At 45.7% G+C, this 13852-nt stretch overlaps 1 protein-coding gene across 3 annotated transcripts in view; it reads left to right on the top strand.

Annotated features, from left to right (window-relative positions):
- NCR3LG1 (natural killer cell cytotoxicity receptor 3 ligand 1) overlaps positions 1 to 13852 on the top strand; it is a 30021-nt gene extending 16169 nt beyond the window's left edge. For 2 of the 3 annotated variants that reach the window (XM_008005475.3, XM_037999637.2), the window contains exons 4-5: positions 1158 to 1261; positions 4297 to 13852. In XM_008005475.3, coding sequence (XP_008003666.2) covers positions 1158 to 1261; positions 4297 to 4803 — 611 coding nt within the window. In that variant the 3' untranslated portion in view covers positions 4804 to 13852. Of the gene's footprint in view, positions 1 to 1157; positions 1262 to 2744; positions 3232 to 4296 lie in introns of those variants that run through there. The other variant, XM_073017982.1, reaches the window with a different exon arrangement.

Genomic DNA, 13852 nt, shown 5'->3' with positions numbered 1-13852 from the left:
TATCAGGGGCCAGAGACCAGTCCTGCTAGCAGCCCTTCTAGTCAGGCTCTAGGTTCACTGTAAACTGTTGGCTGGTAGGCTGGTAGAGGCTGAATCAGTAGTCTTGTCTTTTTTTTTTTTTTTTTTGAGATGGAGTTTTGCTTTTGTTGCCCAGGCTGGAGTTCAATGGCATGATCTCAGCTCACCACAACCTCTGCCTCCCATGTTCAAGCGATTCTCCTGCCTCAGCCTCCTGAGTAGCTGGGTCTACAGGCATGCACCACCACGCACAGCTGATTTTGTATTTTTAGTAGAGACGGGGTTTCTCCATGTTGGTCAGGCTTGTCTCGAACTCCTGACCTCAGGTAATCCGCCTGCCTTGGCCTGCCAAAGTGCTGAGATTACAGGCATGAGCCACCGCGCCTGGCCAGTAGTCTTGTTTTATGGGCTGTGTCCCAAGATGGGGAGGCTACAGTAGAGTGGTTCTGCAAATGCTCAGTGCCTTCCCCAGGCACACTGGATCCTTAAAACACAGTTCACGGCAGACCCTCTCCTACTGGTGGGGTGGGGCTTTTTGAGCTCATATGCCCTGGTCATAGCTCTGGTCTTGGGTAGGGGTAGCTCTGCTGGTAAAATGCATCTCCCTGGGTCTGAGAGGAGTAAAGAAGGCAGGGAGTGACTGGGGGCACTGAGGAATGTGGTCAGGCTATGCCAGATGGGGCCCAGGATGGTCCTGGGGAGAGAGGAATTCTTCTTGGAAGTAAGGACTAGGAGTGTGTATGGGTGGTGTGTGCAGGGCTGCAGGGAGGGTATGTGTGTCCACTGGGAGTATGAAATGGAAATATACCTTGCATGTATGGTATGAGGTGTTGTCTGTGTGGTATGCACATAGGAGTAGAAGATGGTGTCCTATTACAGAAGGTTTGAAGATGAGGGTGGCACACTTCTGTGGTATGTGGTGTTCATCTTCCATATTTTTGGCAAGCGCTACATACACTGTTCGGTGTGTGGAGGTATATGTGATAGGAATGGAGACGCTGAGACATGTGGTAGAGGGCTGGTGGTTAAATCTCTGACAAGGAGGATGACACAACCACACAGATCCCAGCAGCAGTTGTGTGGTTTCTCTGGCCCTTGCCTGTAGGTTTCCTGTTAATGTTTTCCTTCTCTCTCTGCAGAACCTGAGAAGACAGATGTCTCTTCCACTAATAGGTGGCGTATTCCATTAATTGCTTTTGGATTGATTTTATTTTTATTAATTGTTTGGATTCTTTGGAAAAAGGTAAGGGGCTCCAAAGCAAAGTTCAGCCCTGTGTCTTGGGCTAGTAAAAAGCTTTTAGGGCGGCTGCTGCCAACCTTATGAGACTCAAGGGACAGGCCTGCTGGAGAGGACTTTGTCAGTCCCTCTTCACCATCAGGTGTTGGGAATGTTGGCTCTGTTCCAATCCAGTTTCCTTTCACAGAGGACCTAGCTGTCACATGCCATCTGACCTTTGTATGGTGGTTTGTGACTCTGGGGTGATGTGTTGTAAAGCCTCCCTCTGTTTCTCCAAGATACTAAGCAAGTGTTATATCTCTGTGAGTGAACCAGACTTGAGTGTTCAGACCAGGCCCTGAACTATGTGTGGGCTGCTTGTTTTTCTCACACATTTAGAAACTATGGCTCAGAGAGGGGAATTCCTCATACTTTATCTGATCAATAACTTACCATCAGATTTCGCTAGTTTGACTAAGAATTTCTAACCCTCACTAGGTATTTCTAAACTAAAACATGTTTCTAAACATTTTTATCCCTGACTATGGCCCAAATAGTAAATAAAACAGCTCAAGCTTTAGAGGCCCAAGAGACCTGTGAAAATGTGTTGGTTAAAATAGTTTTAGATAATAAAAGGGCCCTCAATTATTTATGGGCCTGTCAAGGCAAAATCTGCACAACAGCTAGTACATCTCATTATAAATACTTTAGGAGAAGTGGAATAATCAATTAAGAAAAATGGCTCTTTGTCTAAAGTTGGCCATTTAGATTCACAGGACTTATTCCTGTTGGATCTAAGACAATGAGAAAACTGGATAAAAAGTGGTTTTCAAATGTTTCTTATGATATTTGTGACTGTTGTCATATTTCTTGCCTTTCTCTGACTCTGATATTCAGGTGCCATTGAGAGAGGAGGAAGGAAGAAACTAGTTAGGCAGGCAGTTAGGGTGGGCCCTCAGTAAAATTCCTTCAGACAAAAGAACAGCCTGAAAAATCAAACTGCAGATAAGGGAACTTGTACAGGGTGGCTTGCCTAAAACATGCCCAAAGCCACATAGATTTAAAAAAGGCTACACAGGAGACTTGCCAAGACATGCCCACAATCGAAAATTCCATACCCTGACACATGCACAGTAAGGGGAACAAAGCCACATGGAGTAACTTGAGCTAAGGGCTTGCATGCACACTATGAGGATGGGGTGGAGCTACCAGAAATGTGTGCCTTATGCCTTTGTATTCAGCTGTGAAATGGCAACCCTCTTTTGGGCTCCCTCTCTGCAGTGGAGAGCTTTCTTCTTTTGCTTATTAAACTTTCACTTCAACTTCATCCTTGGGGTCCGCGCTCCTTAATTTTCTTGGTCATGAGACAAAGAACTTCAGGTGATGCCTTAGGCAACAAGAGACTGCTACATGGTGGTGCATTGACGAGACTAACATTTTGGTGCATTGGCTGGGAAACATTGGAAGGGTGAGTAGGAGCGGACCTCCAAGCTCTTTACTTTCATTTCAGAGGCTGCTTGTCCTCAGATTTTTTCCTGAAGACTGAACAAAACACTGGGCCAGTTAAAAGCTTTTCGAGTGGCTGCCAACCTTATGAGACTCAAGGGACAGGTTTGCTGGAGAGGACTTTGTCAGTCCCCCTTCACCCTCAGGTGTTGGGAATGTTGGCTCTGTTCCAATCCAGTTTCCTTTCACGGAGGACCTAGCTGTCACATGGGCTAGAAGGAGGCCCTGGGGCAACCGAAGATTTCTGTTTGAGGCAACTCGTCAGTGTTACCTGAAGGCCCCTGGACTAACTCCAGGCCCCAACAGCCCATCAGGGTGTTGTCACCAGGACTTCCAGACTTTCCTACTGCATTTTCTTCCTTGCTTTTCACAGCTACTATGTCTCCTATTCCTTATTTGTATGCAATGTTGTGGGTGTTTTTATAGCCTGGGGAGATAATACTGTTAAGCAAAGTCAGCAAATGCCTTAGTAACCAGGAATGTAACTCAAATAATTATTGTTTTTGTGATTTCCTTGAGACAGGGGGACTTCAAGATTTCAGCCTAAACCTTTACTTAGGCCCTTTTTCCCCCAATGATAGACATTCATGGCACTGTATAGGGGGATGTTTCACCCCGAGTGAATATCCTTTTCTCCTTTGGGTTGTTTTTCCTCCATGTAGGAGCTCAGCATTGCCCAGTGAATTTAAGCGTTCCCTCTATGAGACAAACTAGTTTTTTTCTACTGGACAGCATATTATGGGGACAGCCTATTAAGCCCCAAGCCTCTCTTTCTGACCGCTGCTTGGAAAGAATTTGTAGTCAGTTTTTTCCTAACATTTCAAACCCTACAGTGCCACCTAGTGGGATGGGATTTTTCTCTTGAGAAGCCTTGTCAGCCCTTTGCCCAAAACCTCTAGTTCCCCGATTCCTTTGCCTCTTATGTCCCTCATTCAGTGATCAGGCCCCATGCCCTATTTGTAAGCAGAAAAACTCCCCTTTCAACAGCCAGGAGGAAGCCACCCTGGCAAGACAGATTTTAGCCTCAGTGTTATCCCCATTGGAGGGAGAACAGCCGTTCAATTTTTACATTATTTTGAGGCATCTGTTCTGCACACAGCTACATTGGCATCTAAGTGAGAAAGGGATCTTATGTTTAGAAATCAATTGGTCTTATTCTCTAGAAATTCATAACTTTGCCCAGGTGGTAGTAAGAGGATGTAAGGATAGAGTTAAGATGTTCCCTTCCTTAAAGGGTCTTGCCCAAATTCAACTACTGCACAGTCTCTCCCAGGGTTCTAGGGAATCTCAGGAGCCTTATGGGCCAAGGAGGTCTAGGAAACCGGCAGGGCAGAGAGCTAGAGCCTTGTGCAGGTGACCACAAGCTAGCTCCTCCGGATTCATGGGTGAAGGTCATACTTGGATCCATGGGCGGCACCTATAATGGTCACCAGGAATCTGAGGAAACAGGAGGAAAGAGGAGAAGGGGGACACCCCTTCTATTTTTCTCTCTGCCCTCAGTCACTTCAGAAGGACAAAGGAGACTAAGGGATGCCTTTTTTCTCCTCTTTTTCTAGATATGTAACAAATCATCTTCAGCCTATACTCCTCTCAAGTGCATTCTGAAACACTGGAGCTCCTTTGACACTCAGACTCTGAAGAAAGAGCGCCTCGTATTCTTTTGCACTCAGGCATGGCCATCTTACCAGCTGCAGGATGGGGAGGCCTGGCCTCCTGAGGGAAGTGTTAATATTAATACCATTCAACAACTAGATATTTTCTGCAGACAGGAGGGCAAATGGTCCGAGGTTCCTTATGTGCAAGCCTTCTTTGCCTTGCGAGACAACCCAGATCTTTGTGAGTGTTGTGGAATTTACCCTGTTCTCCTAACAGATACATCAGGCAAGTCCACAGATGATAATTCCCCAAAGTCTGAGAAACAAACCCCTAGGGAATACTCGGATGCAGTTCCTGGATGCCCCAGTCCTTCCTCTCCCCACTCTCTGGGACCTCCTTCAGCCACATCATCAACAACTCCAGTTCTACCTTCCCAACCCCCAACTTTACTGTTACCCCTACAGTAAATGCCTGATGGATGTGGTGCCACTAGGGTCCAAGTTCCCTTTTCATTACAGGACCTTGTGCAAATAGAGGGGGACCTGGGCAAGTTCTCTGGTGACCCTGATAGATATATAGAGGCTTTCCAAAACCTAACTCAGGTGTTTGACCTTACTTGGAGTGATGTTATGTTGCTCTTAAACTCTAACTACTGCAGAGAAACAGGTAGCCCTGCAGGCAGCAGAAAAATTCAGAGATGAACAACATGTCTTCTATAGTTGCTCAATAAGGAAAGAAGGTGAGAAAGAACCAGCATTCACATACCCAATAGGAAGGGAGACAGTGCCCCTTGAACAACATAATTGGGATCCCAGTGGTACCTTAGATGAGTGGCAAATAAAACATTTTCAAATGTGCTTATTAGAGGGCTTACAGAGGACCAGAGCCAAGCCTCTTAATTACCCCAAACTTTCCATGATAGATTAAAAACTAGATGAAATTCCCTCAGCCTTTTTGGAAAGGCTGAGAGAGGCTGTAGTGAAGCATATGTTCCTGTCTCCTGTGAGGGATGTTTATACCTCACATAAATAATTTAATTGAGGGACAGCTAATTTTGAAAGACAAGTTTATTACTCAAGACAGCCCCTGATATCAGAAGGAAACTAGAGAAACAGGCCATGGGACCAGATAGCACCTTAGAAAACCTCCTGAAGGTAATCACCTTGGTCTTTTATAATAGAGACCAGGAGAAGGCCCAGGAGAAGGAGAGGAAAAAGGCAGAGACTCTTGTGGGCACTTTGTATAAAATCCAGTATCCCCAAGGTGCACCTGCTAGTTGCTACCAATGTGGCAAACCCGGGTACTTCAAAAGGGACCGCCCATGCAGCAAGAAGAAGCCACCTCAACCCTGTCCAGTATACAGTGGGGACCACTGGAAGGCAGACTGTCACAGGAGACATAGGTCACTGAGTCCAGAGCCAGTCTCACAAATGGTCCAGCAGGACTGATGGGTCCTGGGGCTTAACTCCCTGGCTCCAGCGGCTCAGACTGTGTTACTAGCCAGGAGCCCCAGGTGATTCTGGAGTTTGAAGGGAGGAAGATAGACTTCTTTCTGGACACTGGAGCCAGTCTCTGTGTTTTCCTCTCCAGTTCAGGCCTTCGTTCCTCCCATAGCACAACCATGATGGGCATCTCAGGGAAGACTTTAACCTGATATTTTTCTCAACCTATTAGCTGCAGTTGGGGAGACCTGCTGTTTACACAGGCCTTTTTAATCATGCCTGAAAGTCCCACTCCTTTATTAGGTAGAGATATTCCAGCATGTATGGGGGCCACCATCCTTATGGCTCCAGGACAAACTCTGCCTCCCCTTAGTGGAAAACAGTATTAACCCAGAGGTTTGGGCAACTCAGGGTAGAAGTGGCTGGGCTATAACAAGTATACCAGTCTGGATCCACCTCAAGGATCCCACTTTTTTTTCCTAACCAGAGACAATATCCCCTGAAGCCAGAAAGTAGAAAAGGGCTAGAAGCCAGCATTGATAATGTAAAGGCACAAGGCCTCCTTAGGCCTTGCCGTAGCCCTTGAAACACCCCAATATTAGGGGTGCAAAAATCCAGTGGGGAATGGAGACTAGTTCAGGAGCTCTGCCTTATTAATGAGGCTATGGTTCCGATTCATCTAGTAGATCCCTATCCCTATACTTTGCTAACTCAAATATCCAAGGGAACTAAATGGTTCCCAGTTCTGGACCTAAAGGATGCCTTTTTCTGTATACCTTTACACCCTGACTCCCAATACTTGTTTGCCTTTGAGGACTCCTCCCATCAAACAACCCAGTTAACCTGGACAGTACTGCCTCAGATTTAGAGATAGTCCCCACCTATTTGGGCAAGTATTGTCAAGACATCACTTTGAATTCTCCCATCCTCAGGTTAAAGTTTTACAATATGTAGATGACATTCTTCTCTGTGCCCCGACTGAGGAAGTTTCTTGAGAGGGCACTGAGGCTCTCCTTAATTTTCTAGCTGGAAAGGGATATAAGGCTTCAAAAATCTAAGACTCAGCCCTGTCAGACTTCAGTAAAGTACCTAGGTCTGGTCTTGTCAGAAGGGAACAAGAGCACTAGGCGAGGAGAGGATTAAGCCCATTTCTTCCCTTCCTCTCCCCAGAATCCTCAAACAGCTGAGGGATGCTTAGGCATTACGGGTTTTTGTAGGTTATGGATACCCAGCTATGATGAAATAGGTTGCCCTTTATATCACCTTATAAAATAAATTCAAGCGGCTAAAACTCACTTCCTGACCTGGGAACCTGAAGGTCAAAAGGCCTTTAATCAGTTAAAATAAGCCTTGCTTAAAGCACCAACCCCGAGTCTTTCCGTAGGGAAGGTCTTTAATCTTTATGTATCATAAAGGAAAGGAATGGCCCTGGGAGTTTTAATTCAAGTTCAAGGCCCAGCTCAACAGCCAGTAGGTTACTTAAGTAGAGAGTTTGACTTGGAGGCTAAAGGATAGCCAGCTTGCCTCTGAGCAGTTACAGTGGCGGCCCTGCTAGTCCCAAAGGCCACCAAGTTAATTCTGGGGAATAACCTGTTTGTACCTCACATAAATAATGTGGCAGGCTTGCTGTCTTCTAAAGCGAGTCTCTGGCTAACAGACAGCTGCCTCCTCAAGTATCAGGCTTTGCTGCTAGAGGGATCTGCAGTCCAGTTAAAAATCTGTCCTTGCCTGATCCCAGCCACTTTCCTTCCAGAGGAAACTGGAGAAACTGAACATAATTGTGAACAGATTGTAGTACAACCGATGCCGCTAGGGAGAATCTCAAAGAAATTCCCCTAAAAAATCCAGACTGGACCCACTTTATAGATGGGAGCTCTTTTGTAGGACAGGGAGTCTGTAAAGCGGGATATGCAGTAGTCACTCTAAATAACATTATTGAAAATGTGCCTCTCTTACCAGGCACAAGCGCTCAATCAGCTGAGCTGATCCCTCTCACAAAAGCACTTGAACTAAGCAAAGGAGAGACAGCTAACATTTATACTGACTCCAAGTGTACCTTTCTAGTTCTCCTTGCCCATGCTGCCATCTGGAAGGAAAGGCACTTCCTCACCGCTAATGGGTCTTCCATTAAATACCGTCAAGACATCAACAGGCTATTATCCTCAGTGTTCCTCCCATGAGAATTAGGAGTAAGACATTGCAGAGGGCATCAGAAGGGGGTAGATGAAATAGCCAAAGGAAACAGGTTATCATACCAAAGAGCAAAGTCAGCAGTAAGAAGGCCCCAAGGTCCCAATACACCTGAGATGTCTCTGATTTTCCTACATAAGGGAAATAAAGCCTCAGTATTCCCCTACAGAGATAGAATGGGCCACCTCTCCAGGGTATACTTTTCAACCCTCAGGATGGTTACAATCAGAAGATGGCAAAGTACGCTTGCCAGCCTCCAGCCAATGGAAGATTCTTAAAATCCTCCACTGAGCCTTTCACTTAGGAAAGCATAAGACATCAATGTGTCCAGAGATTGTTCTCAGGAGAAAATCTACTAAAAATGGTCAAATAGGTTGTTAATGCCTGTGAAACCCTCTTAAAAACAATCGCTTTAATAGATGGCTTCTTCCCCACCACACTCAGAGGATGGAAAGTTACTCAGGGGAGGACTGGCAGATAGACTTCACCCATATGCCCAAAATAAATGGCATTCAATATCTTTTGGTGTGGGTGGATACCTTCATTAACTGGGTAGAGGCCTTCCCATGCCGAACAGAAAAGGCCTCTGAGGTGGTGAGAATACTAATTAGTTAAATAATTCCTTGCTTTGGGCTCCCTAAGTACTTCCAAAGCAATGATGTCCCCTCATTTAAAGCAGCTGCTACCCAGTGGGGCCGAGTCTGCTAGGACTTTTGACTGGGTTTGGTAATACGTCACACCCTTTAGCCTCTGCGTGTGTCAGTCATGGCCCATTTATACAAGACTAATTGCTGGGTCTGTCCTGAGCGGTTTGCTCAGTTCAGTAACACTAAGGAACCTCTTGATGACCTGGTATTTACTGTCTTAGGATTCCCTTTGTTAGCTTTACCTTTAGCCATTAAAGACTTGTCAGGCATAAATGGAACATGGTATGGGAACACTTTCAACTGAGTAACTAACTCCTCCCAGGAAAGCATTTCCTCCCTGGTACCAGAAAACACTTTCGGCAAAGATAAGCTTCACACCCTCAGGCTAGGAAAAGTTGGCCGGGTAATAGCAAATGCCTCCTCCTGTTTTAAAAGCAGAAGAAAAGGACCATACCTGGGAGATCTCAAATATTATAACACCATACTCGTAATTGCTGAAAGCTCGGAGGTTTGGAGAAAAAGACATAATAAGGATGATCTAAGAAAATTGGAAGCCATATGCGGGGAAGCTTTCAGAATTTAGCCTCTCCTCCTGGTTGGAAGTCCTGCTGGGAATGGCAGGCTCTGGGCCTTCCCAGACATGCACCCTCATGGAATTCCAGACCCCCTGTATGATGCTTAGTAGTAGTGGCCTACAAATCTGTAGGTAAACAGAACAGGAGACTTCTGGACTGACAGCCCCTGCCACAAGGATTATCTGAGATATTGGCCAGGACATATTGTGTCCCTGGTATTGTGTCCCTGGTCTTTTGAAACTCCATTTGTCGGCCAGGTGTGGTGGCTTGCGCCTGTAATCCCAGCACTTTGGGAGGCCGAGGCGGGTAAATGACGAGGTCAGGAGTCCAAGACCAGCCTGGACAATATGGTGAAACTCCATCTGTACTAATAATACAAAAAAAAAAAAAAAAAAAAAAAAAAGCCAGGCGTGGTGGTGCACTCCTGTAGTCCCAGCTACTCGGGAGGCTGAGGCAGGAGAATTGCTTGAACCCAGGAGGCAGAGGGTGCAGTGAGCCGAGATTGTGCCACTGCACTCCAGCCTGGGTGACAGAGTAAGACTCTGTCTCAAACAAAACAAAACAAAACAAAACAAAAAACTCAGTTTATCAGGTGGACTCTTCTCATTTAGCATGTAAAATTCCAAATGGCATCGTGAGTGACTATCCTGAGTATGGATATCCCCATCCCAAAGATGCTCCTATTATATGCAAGAGAGGGAAGCTTCTAAGATATAAGAAAGATCTGCCTGTGTCTCTCACAAGCTACAACTTAGCACTGGCCCTTCAGGGGACAGGGCTTTATTTCTTTTGTGGCTCCTGGCTACACTTAATCCTCCCTAGGCACTGGAAGGGAACCTGCACTATCATGGCAGTGGTTCCTGACCTATTATGTTTAAATTCCACTGATATGGCAGCATCATCTGGGGACATCCCTAACCTACCCTCTTTTCTAGCGAGTGTGCTATCTCAGATGAGCTGAACAAAGAGGTCTATCATTTCCATGCCCTCGTATGGAGACTTAACTGAAAGAGAAGATTGGGTAGGACCTGCACATGACAATCTTATCTTAGAAAAACCAGGGATAGGGGATTCTATAGCTAGAGGCCTCTTCTGGTTTGCTGGTATTCCTGTCCTTGAAAGATCAGTACTTAATATTTCTGTTATGATGCAACGAGGGCAGAAGCCAACAGTAGAAGCCATAGAAGCACAACAACAATCCATAAACTCTTTAGCCTCAGTAGTTATGCAAAATAGACAGGCCCTAGATATCCTTATGGCCAAAGTAGGGGGTACCTGTGCACTTTTAGAAGTGTGCCACTTCTAGATCAACACCTCTAGTCAAGTGGAAGAGAATGTACGGGTGCTTAAAGATCAAATTAGAACGTTGACAGATTAAGAGAAAGTGCGGGCTTTAGTCCTAGTTGGCTACAATCCCTGCTGAATGGATTCCAATCTTCTTTGTGGAACTGGTTAGCTCCTTTATTAGGCCCCGTTTTGCTCGTGTGTTTTGCACTAATGTTTGGACTTTGTATATTCAATACTGTAACTCAAATTGTTTCCACTCACTTAGAGACTGTTAAACTCCAAATGGTGCTGCAGATGGAACCATGCATAGACACGCCATTTTTCTGGGGACCCTTAGACCAATCTCAGGAGGAGCCCTAACTGCTGTAACCCCAACGACGCCCCCTTCCAGCAGGAAGCAGCCAGGAGTGGTCATCGTCCACTTTCCCCAACAGCAGTTGGGGTCTCCACTCCTGAATCAGGAATGAGAGAGGAGGAAGGAAGAAACCAGTCAGGCAGGCAGTTAGGGTGGGTCCTTGGTAAAATTCTTCCAAACAAAAGAACAGCTTGAAAAATCAAACTGCAGGCACAGATAAGAGAATTTGTACAGGGAGGCTTGTCTTAGACATGTCCACAGCTGCCTAGGTAAGAAAGATTACACAGGAGACTTGCCCAGAGATGACCACAATGGAAAATTCCTTCCCCTGAGACATGTGCAGTAAGGGGAACAAAGCCACATGGAGTAACTCAAGCTAAGGGCCTGCATGCACACTGGGAGGAGAACTACCATAAATTTGTGCTTTATGCAAATGAGATGCTCAGCACTCATCAATTTCTTACAAAAGCCTCTGCATTCAAATGTGAAATGGCAACACTCTTTTGGGCCCCCTCTTGGCAGTGGGGAGCTTTCTTTTTTCACTTTTTAAACTTTTGCTCCAACCTCACCTTTGGGCTCCATGCTCCTTAATTTTCTTGGTTGTGAGACAAAAGAACTTCAGGTGATACCTTGGGCAATGAGGGACTGCTACATTGTGGTGCACTGGTGAGACTGTAAAACTATCAGTTTATTGCTGATAACCCCAACATCAGCAATGATGCTTATGGAAAAAGAAAACAAATCCTTTATGATCAGCTGGATTCTGTAGTTGTTTGAAAAGATGACTCCAATCCTTCACCCTTCCCTGCATTCATGTCCATTGCTGTGTAACTTTGCAGTGTCTCCAACCATGTGACGTCTTTCAGCCAACATAAGGAGACAGCAGTGAAGGTGTGCCAGTTCCCAGTGTAAGCCCCAAGAGGCCTTGTGTGTCTTCATTTGCTTCCTTGTGTGCTTCTAATGGTGCTGAGAGAAGGACAGGTCCAGACTAGCCTGCTAGAGGATGAGAGATGCTGGCTCCCACATCCTTGTTGCTCCAGTGGAGGCCAGGCTAGATTAGATGACAGCCACCTGACTCCATGTGAGCAAATCTGAGATCAGCAGAGCTGGCAGAGCCAACTCTCAAATACTTGGAAAATACTTTTAATATTTAAAATGTTTTTTAAAGCCACTGTTTTATACTGGCTTTGTTAACACAGCATAAGCTAAGTGCTACAACTCCTCAGGAACCTGAGCTTTGACCAAAAGGAGTGTGGTAGCCACAGAGATGTGCCTCTGAGGCCCCCTTCGAGAGAGAGCCTGTGTGAGGAGTGCAGTCAGCTGACAGGCTCCAGCTGCAGATCTCAGGGATCTGCTTCAGTATTCCAGCTGGTGCCCTGCTCTCCCCGCACTGCTCCTGCCATTGACCGAGCAAGGCAGGAGCTCCGTGTTGGGAGCTGATGCTGGAATACTGAACTACATCCCGAGATCTCCAGCTGCTGATCTCGGGGATCTGAGGTGGCCACGACTTCCTCAGAGTTGTGTATTAGGTGCTAGAATAACATCATTTTGTTTGATGTCATTTTGTTATCACATTGATGAAAAAAAAATCAATTCCCAACCTGAGCCACTGGCTCTGTGGAGTTTGCATGTTCTGCATGGGTTTTCATCAGGTACTCTGGTTTCCTCTCAGATCCCAGAGATGAGCACTTTCAGTAAATTGGGGTGTCTAAATGGTGCCAGTCTGAGTGAGGGTGTGGGTGTGAGCATGCCTTACAGCCGGATGCCATCCTCTCCAGGGTTGATGCCCACTTAGTGCTCTGAGCCACTGGGATAGGCTTTGGCCACCCACAACTCTGAACTGGAATCATTGGGTGAATAATTATTTGTTTTTAGTAATTTTTTTTTTTTTCAAGACGAAGTCTCACACTCTGTCACCCAGGCCAGAGTGCAGTGGCACAATCTTGGCCTATTGCAACCTCCACCTCCTGGGCTCAAGCAGTACTCCCACCTCAGTTTCCTGAGTAGGTGGGACTACAGGCGTAGGTCACCATGCCTGGCTAATTTTTTTGGTGTTTTTGTAGAGATAAGGTCTTGCCATGTTGTCTAGGCTGATCTCGAACTCCTGAGCTCAAGCTATCCTCCTGCCTTGGGCTCCCAAAGTGTGAGGATTACAGGCATGAGCCACCGTGCCTGGCCTAGTAATCATTCTTAAATGTATATGTAAACATTTATTTCAGTGTTAAATATTGAAGTGTTTGGTCTTTATTTAGAATGTTGATGTATTTTATGACCAGAAATAAATTCTTTCTTATAGCTTACGGGAAAATTGGTTTTGTTCTACATTATTTTATTTAAAGTCATAGTTTCCTAGATCCTATCAACTCCATTAAATGAGGACTTACTGTACTGAAGCCTGAGGCTCATCTTAGTCCTCCCTCATTCCCCCTGCCTCTCCCTTCACAGTCAGCCTGCACTGTGATCTGAGGCTTTCCCCGCTACAGTCTCTCTCCTTTATCTTTCATGGAACCACCCCTAATTACTCACTTGTACTTCTGACTCCATCTTGAAAGCTGCTTCCTGGAAGATCCAAACTGACACAAGGAGGGACTGAAGGATTCGAATGAGGGAAGTAACCCATTCACCGCTTATTTGAGATGGGGAACTGAAGGACTTTGGCAGTTCCTACACAGAGACAGATGGCAGAGATGACAAGGTTTCTCAGAGAACGCGTGAGTAACTGGAGTGACTTTTCCTGAGGACCCAGACAGCCTGCTCAAGAGCACACTGTTGGAGCCGCCCTCCTTGGATGGAACTATGGAATGATTTTTGTTCTTCTACTTCCCAGGTGAATGGGAAACCAAGGAGACAGTCGGCATTTAACAAAAAGGAATCTACATCGCAGTCAGAACTGTGTTGCATTTGCTTCTCTCTGGATTACCTGGAAGTTACTCCCCTTCCCGCAATAATAATGGCATTATGAAAAAAAACTGGAATTGATCAAATGAAGTCAAGAGTAAACAGAGGAAAGACTACCCAAA

The sequence above is a fragment of the Chlorocebus sabaeus genome, chromosome 1, assembly GCF_047675955.1.
Source record: "Chlorocebus sabaeus isolate Y175 chromosome 1, mChlSab1.0.hap1, whole genome shotgun sequence".
Classification (NCBI taxonomy): Eukaryota; Metazoa; Chordata; class Mammalia; order Primates; family Cercopithecidae; genus Chlorocebus; species Chlorocebus sabaeus.
The sequence above is the reverse complement of the archived record's forward strand: the minus strand, read 5'-3'. Positions and strand labels throughout refer to the sequence as shown.